The sequence below is a fragment of the Onychomys torridus genome, chromosome 6 (assembly GCF_903995425.1).
Source record: "Onychomys torridus chromosome 6, mOncTor1.1, whole genome shotgun sequence".
Classification (NCBI taxonomy): Eukaryota; Metazoa; Chordata; class Mammalia; order Rodentia; family Cricetidae; genus Onychomys; species Onychomys torridus.
The window spans coordinates 84,600,497-84,610,904 of NC_050448.1; the positions used below are offsets into that span (position 1 = coordinate 84,600,497).

General features: G+C 44.3%; 1 protein-coding gene across 4 annotated transcripts in view; it reads left to right on the forward strand.

Annotated features, from left to right (window-relative positions):
* The window catches only part of Sort1 (sortilin 1), a 78,528-nt gene that overhangs the window by 50,812 nt on the left and 17,308 nt on the right, over positions 1–10,408 (forward strand). For all 4 annotated transcript variants that reach the window (XM_036189771.1, XM_036189773.1, XM_036189772.1 and 1 more), the window contains exons 9-12: positions 2,171–2,315; positions 3,356–3,511; positions 4,570–4,676; positions 10,346–10,408. The exon at positions 10,346–10,408 is cut by the window's right edge and continues 40 nt beyond it. In XM_036189771.1, the coding sequence (XP_036045664.1) occupies positions 2,171–2,315; positions 3,356–3,511; positions 4,570–4,676; positions 10,346–10,408 (471 nt within the window). The remainder of the gene's footprint in view (positions 1–2,170; positions 2,316–3,355; positions 3,512–4,569; positions 4,677–10,345) is intronic.

The window sequence follows — 10,408 nt, forward strand, 5'->3', positions numbered from 1 at the left end:
CGGCAACCCCTATAAAGGAAAACATTGAATTGGAGGTGGATTACAGTTCAGAAGTTTAGTCCATTATCATCATGGTGGGAAGCTTGGCAGCACACAGGCAGACATGGTGCTGGAGGAGCTGAGAGTTCTACTTCTGGATCAGCAGGCAGCAGGAAGAGAGTGACACTGGGCCTGGCTTGAGCTTCTGAAACCTCAAAGCCCACCCCCTGTGACACACTTCCTCCAACAAGGCCACACTTCCTCATCATGTCAAGTAGCTCCATTCCCTGATGACCAAGCATTCCAACACATGTGTCGATGGGGCCATTCCTGTTCCAACCACCACAGCAAGTAGGTCTGTCTATGAAAAATTAAAGCAGCATGGAGGTGGGGAGAAACAGGAACCGGCAGCGCTATTAAAGACCCTGTGCTTGGGTGGGGTCTAGGTGACCTGAGGAGGGCGTGCCTATGTGAACGTCTGGGAGGAAAGTAAGTGTGGAATTGGCAAGGACAGAGACAACCCTCAGACCTCCTGAAGACAGAGAGAGTGGCAGTGTGGCCGGAGCGTGGGGAAGCCTGGGATGGGGAGGGGATGGGTGGGGTGGGGAGAGGGAAGATGTAGCCCACAGGGCTCTTTTTCTTCAGGTGGATTGTAGTATGATTCACTGTAGCAGTATGCCTGGAGAAGGCGAGAGGCTGTCCAGTATTCAAGGGGCAAAGGAGAAGGGGCCAGACTGTTAACAGTGGGTGAGGGGAGACGTGGTGAGACCGCATGTGTGTGTTTCAGTATACTGCCAATTGGACAAGCCGGTGCCTTAGATGTACCTTGTCAGAAAAAAGAAAACCAAAAAAGGGAGACCCATAAGACACATTCAGGTCTTCGGCCTGAGCAACTGAGCTGTTTCCTGCAGTAGCAAAGGCTATGGGAGGAGCAGGTTTGCGGGAGAGAACCCATGAATGCAGTGTGTCGGATAGGAAATGTCTATTCAGTGTTTGTGTCTCCGAATCTCCCGAAATGCCATGGTGTTTAGAGCCATGTGACTGGGTGCTTTCTTCTAGGTGAGTAGGTAGAGATGAGATGGGAGGATTGAGCAAGGCCCAAAGCACCTCTTCACTGAAGGTCACAAAGAAAAGAAGAATTGAGCTGAGAGGTCTGTGTGGGAGGAAGGGGTGAGGCTGGAGAAATCAGGACACCACGCTGTTGTAAAGGTGAAATGAAGAAAGTATTGGCAAAGGCGGCAGCGGTCAGTTGGGCAAACTCAATGAGATGTTGAGTTACATGAACTCTGAGAATGACCCCCTGGGCTGGAAGTGTGGGTGTTGGTGACCTTGAGAGAATCGGTTTCTTTGGAGTAGTGAGGTTAAAAGAGAGCACTGGGCATGAGAAGTAGGTACGGCCTCTACCACCGAACTACAGCTGCTGAGCTCTAGCTCCTGTTTTAAATCAGTCAGCAGAGATTAGGGCTTAACTGCTTCCTAGCACACCCCATTATCAGCCGAATACTCGCTGATCGATATCATTACAGGAATCTTGGACTCCTTGGCCTCTCCCTAGCCCATGCATGTTCCCTTAGAGGCACGTCTCATCTTGATTCTCCTGTGGTCTCCCAACATGGATTTCACCTTCATCTTCTTGACCATCAGTTATCTTTTCTTTGGATTAATTGTCTAAAGCTAGGGTTATCTCAAAGAGACCAAACATTTAATGGCAATCATTTTAAGAATTTCAAGTGAGCATGTGCAAATGTTATAAAGCCAACCTAGTCACACCCTTAGCTCTGTTGAAGGGGATGGGATGCCAGTGACTGGAAGAACCATAGGAAGGAAGGAGCTAGAGGAAGCCAAGACAGAATGGACCGCTTCATTGCCTGGAGGAGAGGGGAAGCTGCTTTGAGAACTGGCGCTGGACCTTTGGTTGTAATTGGACCCACTGAGGAAATGATTAATACAACTATTTAAAAAAATGTTTCGCTGGGTGGTGGTGGCACATGCCTCGGAGGCAGAGATAGGTGGATCTCTGTGAGTTCGAAGCCAGCCAGGACTACAGAGGGAGTTCCAGGAAAGGTGCAAAGCTACACAGAGAAACCCTGTCTCGAAAAACCAAAAAAAAAAAAAAAAAATTCTATTCATGTCCTTGACATGACACCCTGACAGAAGATTAATAATACAGATATTGGCGTATTTATTCTAGGATACAACCAGAAGGATCCACGTGTCAACAGACCAAGGGGACACATGGAGCATGGCGCAGCTTCCTTCTGTGGGACAGGAGCAATTCTATTCTATTCTGGCGGCCAATGATGACATGGTATTCATGCACGTAGATGAACCTGGAGGTAAGACCCGTTTGGTGGCCCATCCTTGAATGCATAGATTTAAGCTTTGGCCTCTGCTCTGAGCTCTCCTTTTTACATGTTGACCTTTCCTCTTACCCCAAGAAGGTTATTACTACCCTTTAAAAGGCCACTTGTTCTGGTGCCTACAGGGGGGTGGCTGAGTGCTTCCCAGAGCAGACCGTTCAGTCTGCTGAATGCAGGCTGTGACCAGGTAAGTTCGGGAAGATTCAGAAGCTAGTGTGGTGTGTTTGATGTTTTCCTGTGACAGGGACTCACTCTATAGTCCAGGATGGTTTCAAACTCACACTGCTCCTGCCCTAACCTCCCAGATGCTGGGGTTACAAGTATGTGCCACTTTGCCCAGCTTAGAGGCTCATAGCCATTGGAGAAAGCAACTTTATGTCTTTTGAACATAATGATAGAAAGTCAGGGCTGACGTTTTCAATTTCACTTTTCTAGTGATAATTTCTTTTATAGAAAACTATCAGTTTGTGATGTATTAGAATTTTTTAAAAATCCTTCACAAAAGAGTTTAAGAAGCATTCTAAAGTACAAAGATCTAGAAATGTATGAAATATAGATCTAAATACAATGCATGTGCCAGCAAAATATACCTGGGAAGAGCTTTTCTGATTACATCACACAGCAATGCAGTGTCTTCTGGGTTCCAGCCTCTAAACTGAGTGCTAGGATTAAAGATGAGTGTGAAGACTGAGTGTGAACTGTGATGAACACTCAGGTCTGAGGTGTTTTTTATTTGTTGTTGTTTTGGTTTTGGTTTTTTAAGACAGGGTTTCTCTGTAGCTTTGGAGCCTGTCCTGGACTAGCTCTGTAGACCAGGCTGGACTCGAACTCACAGAGATCTGCCTGGCTCTGCCTCCCGAGTGCTGGGATTACAGGTGTGCGCCACCACGGCCCGGCTCAGGTCTGAGTCTTACAGTGGAGACGACAAGTGTGCTGGGCCAGGCAGTCACGACCAGACTATTGTTCTGTTTTGGTTCTCTGCTTCAAGACTCAGTGTTTTTGTCCGTTCCTGTCAGATACTGGATTTGGCACAATCTTTACCTCCGATGACCGAGGCATCATCTACTCCAAGTCTCTAGACCGACATCTCTACACCACCACAGGCGGCGAGACAGACTTTACCAATGTGACCTCGCTCCGTGGAGTCTACATAACAAGCATGCTCTCAGAAGGTGAGGCTCAGCACAGACCTGGCTCCGTCAGCTGAGTGGGTCAGGATTTGAGGTCTTCGGAAGCTGATGGTCCTTCCCCCAGGGATGAGCTTGCCTTGCCAACAAGCCGACCCTTTTACATTGTGGCTTCATTGTGTAAAGAAATTGTGTGAGTAGCAGTAAGACAGAGCAGAGCAGCCAGAGTGGAATGAAAGAGGACTCCACATCGGGTAGTGTGTGCTGAGTCTCCTGTATTTGGAGGTTTAGGCCTAGAGGAATGAACCTGAACTAGAATCACGTCTGGTTTTCATGTAGAGCGTGTAGTCCTAGGCCAGCCAAACTTCTTCCAGTGTTCTACCGTAAGGCTCCCCTCTACCAAGGCTCTATGCGAGGAAACACATTACTTCCAAGGACAAAGACCCTTAAAGCTTTTTTGTGTGTCTATGTTTCAGCAGGAAGTAAGGGCTCTTTTCCTTCTGTAAATATCTGCAATGGCCGATGAGGCCCTAACTGACTCCTCTTTTCCTCCCCGGCCTCACCTCCAGCTCTTCGCTCTTTCATTTGCCTGTGGCGCTCAACTGCCCCATGGCTGCCAGTCCTCACATGTTCCAGCTGCACACATTCATTCATCACAGATCTGCCAGGCAGTTCCGTTTCCTCAGATGTCCGCCAGGCAGAGCGCTTCTTCAAGTCTTTGCTCCTGTGTTACTTTCTGAATGAGAATTGCCTGGATTAGGCTATTTTAAATTGAAACCTTCTCCCACACATTTCCAATCTACCTTAGATGTCCAATAGCGCTTATTCTACGTAATCCACTTATTCGCTGTCTCTACTGTTTGTTTCATCCTGCTGGAATGTGCATTTCTTCAGCGTTGACTCCAGAGTCAAAGGAGAGTAGAAAGGGGAAAGAAGAGGGTGCGGGGTATGATGGGAAATATGCTCAACGTAGAACATATAGTTCTATGGAAATGTAAGTAAATAAATGGCGTTTCTCAGAAGAGTTCCATTGTGGGGGGCTGACTGAGACGTCTCTCTCTCTCTCCTGTGTGTTGGGCTTACATCACTCTTTCCCTGTTCAGATAACTCCATTCAGAGCATGATCACTTTTGACCAGGGAGGACGGTGGGAGCATCTGCGGAAGCCGGAGAACAGCAAATGTGACGCCACCGCGAAGAACAAGAACGAGGTTTGTTGGCGCCAACCGTCGTCTGTGGGTGCAGAAAAGCAGCTGGTCTGCCCTGCTCTGAGCAGGGCTAGGCTTTGACATAACGAAATCTCACTCTCAGTCAGGGTCCAAGGTGAAGGTAGAAGGCTGAGAATGATGAATTCACTTAGAATTTGTAAAGTAGAAACTATATGTAGAGGCCAAGATACTACAGGTTGTCTTTTTTTTTAAAAAAAAATTAAGATGGAGTACCAACCGTTTATTTTATTAAATTTCTGAGTGAAGACAGAATGGACAGATGTGCTGGTTGTTAGCTAGGGGTCTGTCTACCTGGTGATGAAGACCTTTAGAAGCCGAAGAGCAGCCATTCATCACATGGTACAGGCGTGGGTCAGCACACCCTGGGAGAGCTTGCTTCAACAACAGTGAGCTGGTTGTTTCCGGTTCCCCGCTGTCCCCTCAGACCTGCTCCACACAGGGCCACTCTGCTTCTCCAGCCTGGCGTGAGATAAAGAGCACCCCACCACCCCACCTCACACTCCCCCTTTGTAGCCATGCTTACCATGGTCCCTCTGCCTGGGGCTTGTCCTACCCCTGCTCACCTCCCCTCAGCCCAGGCAGGAGTGGTGGTCTCCTCTTACTGGGACACTTTCTGGTCCTCTGCCTCTCCCTTCCCAACCTTCTCCTGGTTCTGCTTTGCCTGGTGAAGTCTGAGCTCTGGTGAATGAAGGCTCTGACCTGCCTGTCTCTCTCCACCCTCCCCTCCCACACACGCCCTTGCTCTCACACGCCCTTGCTGTTCCCCACACGCCCTGCATGTCCCTCCTCTGTGGTCTCTCAGTGCCCTTGAAGGAGTCATATCTTTCTCCCTAAACCCCCAATTTGTTACAGTCTGTGGAAATCTTCATTCTGCTAATAGTTGGCTTAGCCTTTTAGAAATGTTTACTGTTGTGACCATTTGAGGTTTTGGTTTTGGGTTTTTGTTTGTTTGTTTGTTTGTTTGTTTGTTTGTTTAACAGGAGGATCTCATGTGTAGCTCTGGCTGGCCCTATGTGGGCCAGGCTGATCTTATTAAGCTCAGAAATACCTATATTTGTGAGTTCACCTCCTGAGTGCTGACATTACAAGCAGGTGTCACCACACCTGGCTTACTCAGCTTCTTGGAGGGTACCAGCTGTTAAACTGCGTTCACACATTCACTTACTTTCTGACTTGATTTTTTTTTCCCCTCAGCGTTATTGACTTATAATTGGTCAATTAAAATAGCACATATTTATAATGAACAGTATGACATTTTGCTTGTGTGTATACATTGTAAAATGCATGACCACACTCAAGCTGATTAATGCGCACATCCATTAGCTCAGTTATCTTTTTCTTGTGTGAGATAAGAGCATTTAGATTTACTCTCTTAGCAGATTCCACAGTTTATAGACTGTCCTCTCCACGTTGCTCACTAACTCTCCAGAACTTGCTTGTCCAATGTAACTGAAACTTTAGAACCTTTTGGCCAACATTACCCCTCCCCCTCTTGCCTCCTGATCCCTGGCAGCCACCTCTCTACTCCCTGCTTTTATGAGTTTAGTGTTTTATGAGATCCCACATTCAAGTGACATTGAGTGGTATTTGTCTTTCGTGCCTGGCTTATTTTATTTAGCACACAGTCTCCCCGGTTCATCCACGTGGTTGCAAACAGCAGCTTCTCCTTTGTTAAGAATGAATAACATCCTGTTGGGCATATACTGTATTTTCTCTTTATCCATTCATCCATCAAAAGATACATAGACTGGGGACTGGAGAAATGGATCAGAAATTTAGACTGGGGACTGGAGAAATGGATCAGCCAAGGAGCACCTGCCTGCACTTCCAGTAGCTCCAGGTTCAATTTCCAGCTCCAGGGGATCCGACACCTTCACACAGATGTATGCAGGCCAAACATAAAGACCAAGCAAAACATATAAAATACATCTTTTTTGTTGTTAGAAATACACTGGTTGGTTCTCTATCTTGAGTTGAGCCACAGTGGATGTAGACTGTAGAGATCTCCTTGAGATTCTAGCTTTCATCTCTTTTAGCTCAATACTAAGAAAGTAGACTTCCGGGCAGGTCTATAAATTTTAAGGAAAACACCACACTGTTTTGGGTGGTGATGGCTTCGATTACATTTCCCCAACAGAGTACAAGGGTTCCCCTTTCCTTGTGGCTTTAACCAATACTTGTAACTGTTACATTTGTGTTAAGACAAATGCTATTAGCATTCTAACAAGTTAGAGGTGATGATTCATTGTGGTTTTATGTGCATTTCCCCAATGATGAGTAATGTTGAAGCTTCTTCAAATACCCCTTGCTATTTGCTGTCTTTGAAGAATGGCTGCACGTTTCTCTGCCCATTTTTAAGTTAGATATTTGTTTCTTGCTGTACAGCCCTGTTCTGTGTGTGGTTTGCAGGTAGACAGGCAGTTCACTCTTCTGGGCGTTTCCTTTGCAGAAGCATTTAAGTTTAATGTGATTCAGTTAGTACATTTTTACTTTTTGTTGCATGTGTTCTTAGGATCATTTCCAAAGTTATTGCCTAGACTATGTCAAGAAGCTTTTTCCTGTGTTTTCTGCTAGTATTTTAGTTTAGAGTCTTACATTCAAGTCTGTTTAGAGCAGTGGTTCTCAACCTTCCTAATGCTGCGACTCTTTATTTCCTCATTTTTGTGGTGACCCCCAACCACAAAATTATTCCATTGATACTTCATAACTGTAACTTGTAAATATCTGATATGTAACCCATGGTGTCACGACTCATAGGTTGAGAACCACTGGTTTAGAGTGAATTTTTATAGATAGGAAATCAGAATTCAAATCCTTCTTTTGCACAGATATCAGGCTTCCCTAGCAAAATTTATTGAAGTTGCCCTTTTCTCGTGTGTTCTTGATTCCTTTGTCAAATATTAGTTGGCCATAAATGTATGGATTTATGTTCTGTTCCATTGGCTTATATGTTTGCTTTTATGGCAATATCATGCTGTTTTGATGAGTATAGCTTTATAGCTTATTATAAAGCCAGGGAGTGTGACCCTCTTCCCCTTTATTCTTTTTTACTCAAGATTGCTTTGATGTTTCATGGTCTTTAAAGGCTTCATATAAATTTTAGGATTTTCTCACTATTTCCTGGAAAAATGACATCAGAATTTTTTTGTCTATTTTTCCCCATTTATTTTGTCTTTTGGTTTCTTTTGTTGTTTTTGTTTTTCAAGACAGGGTTTTGCTGTGTAGCCCTGGCTATCCTGGAACTTTCTCTGTAGACCAGGCTGGCCTTGAACTCACAGTGATCCACCTGCCTCCACCTCCCAAATGCTGGGATAAAAGGTGTGCACCACCACTGCTCAGCTTGTTTTGTTTTTTGAGACAGGGTCTTTGTAGCCCACGCTAGCCTCAAACTCCTAATTTTGCAGCCTCAGCCCCCCAGCCCATATCAACAGAATCTCAGTAGTGAAGTCTGTAGCTCACTCTGGGATGTGCAGACCTTTAGCAGTATGAATTCCTCCACTCTGTGCACACACGATTTCCCTCCCATTTCTTGCATCTCTGGCTTCTTTCACAGTGCTCTGTAGTTCCCGCCACACAAATCTTTCCCTTCCTTGATTGGACTAAACAATTCTTTTTTTTTTTTTTTTTTTTAAGATTTATTTATTTATTATGTATACAGCATGTATGACTTCAGGCCAGAAGAGGGCACCAGATCTCATTACAGATGGTTGTGAGCCACCATGTGGGTGCTGGGAATTGAACTGTAAGAGCAGTCAGTGCTCTTAACCTCTGAGCCATCTCTCCAGCCCAACAATTCATTTTTAAAAGTTGTTCTCAGACCATTATTCCTTGGATACTGTCTTAGTTAGGGTTTCTATTGCTGTGAAGAGACACCATGACCATGGCAATTCTTATAAAGGAAAAACATTTACTGGGGATGGCTTACATATTCAGAGCTTTAGTCCATTATCATCATGGTGGCATGCAGGCAGACATGATGCTGGAGAAGTGGCTAAGTGTCCTACATCTTGACTTGCAGGCAACATGAAGTGGTCTGTCTTACTGGGCATGGCTTGAGCATATGAGACCTCAAAGTCCACCTCCACAGTGACACACTTCCTCCAACAAGGCCATACTCCTAATAGGGCCACTGCCTTTGGGGGTCATTTTCTTTCAAACCACCACAGATATATAAAACATAAAATAATGTTACATATTTATGGGAACCATGTGGGTGTTTTAATATGCACTAACATTATATAATGTTTAAGTCAAGGTTAACATCTCTCAAGCATCATCCATTCTGTATGGGACAGACATTTCAAATCCTTTCTTCCAGGTTTTGGAAAAACATTGTCAATATCATTGTTCTGTACAGAATTAGAGTGAGGACATCTTTGTCTTATTTCTAATCATACAGGAAATGGACTCAATTTTTAATATTTGAATATAATGTTGCCTGTGACATTTATTATCTGGAGATACATTCTCAACCTAATTTGTTGAGAATTTTATCCATAAAGAACACTGAATTTTATTTAACAAAACTTTCTGCATCTGTGGAGATGATTGTATGTTTTTGAGCCTTCATTCTGCTAATGTGGTATATCGTAAAAATGAACTGCAGATCACTGAACCATCCTGCCATTCCAGAGAGGACTCCTACTTGATCACGGCTAATGACAATAATGTTGTTGAGTTCAGTTGCTAGTAGTCGGTGAGGACTTTTGCATCTGTGCTCAGTGAAACAGTTACATTTGAGGGTTCATAGAAGAAAGATTTACTCTTGGGCATAGTCTCACATGTCTGTCATCCCAACCACTAGGGAAGTTGAGGCAGGAGAACTGCCAGCCAGCCCAGTCAATGTAGTAAGACTTAATATCAAAATAAACGTTTAAAAATAAGGATTAGAGACGTATCTCAGTTGTAGAGTACTTACCTGATGTGGGTAAAGCTTTTGGTTCAATCCCAGCTGGAAGAAAATAAGAAGAATCTTGTCAAAATACTTGGACCACCTGTGTATGGAACATTATTTCCAACAGCCAAAGAAATGGAAGCAACCCATCGGTAGCAGAATGCGTTACCGAAGTTCACACTCCCCCACCCAAAATGGGGTTTTACTTAGCCTTGTAAAGGAAGTTAATTCTGACAAATGAGAAATGATCCCATTACAAAAAGACAAATTCCGTGTGATTTCATTTATATGAGGGACCCAGAGTAGTCAGACCTATAGAGACAGACTGTAGGATATCAGTTTCTCAGGCTACAAGGAGACAGAAGTAGAGACTTGTTGCTTTAAAAGTGATGGTTTCAGTTGTATAAGATGAGAAGGCTCTGACAACTGGTTAAGTGAAAATGTTTAAGCATATACTTTAAAAGCCAGATAGTGGGTTGGGGATTTAGCTCAGTGGTAGAGCGCTTGCCTAGCAAGCGCAAGGCCCTGGGTTCAGTCCTCAGCTCCGACAGAAAAAAAAAAAAAGCCAGATAGTACATTCTATGAAATGAATTTTACCACAGTTTTTTGTTTTGTTTTGTTTTGTTTTTGTTTTGTTTTGTTCTTAACATCATCCCACTGAGGTTCTAGTTAAATTCAAAGTCTTATTGTGAGGCTTTGTGAAATGTAAGGACATGCTGTCTTTGGTTTTAATCTGGGCTTTGGTTTCTTTTCACAGTGCAGTCTTCATATTCATGCTTCCTACAGCATCTCCCAGAAGCTCAATGTTCCTATGGCCCCA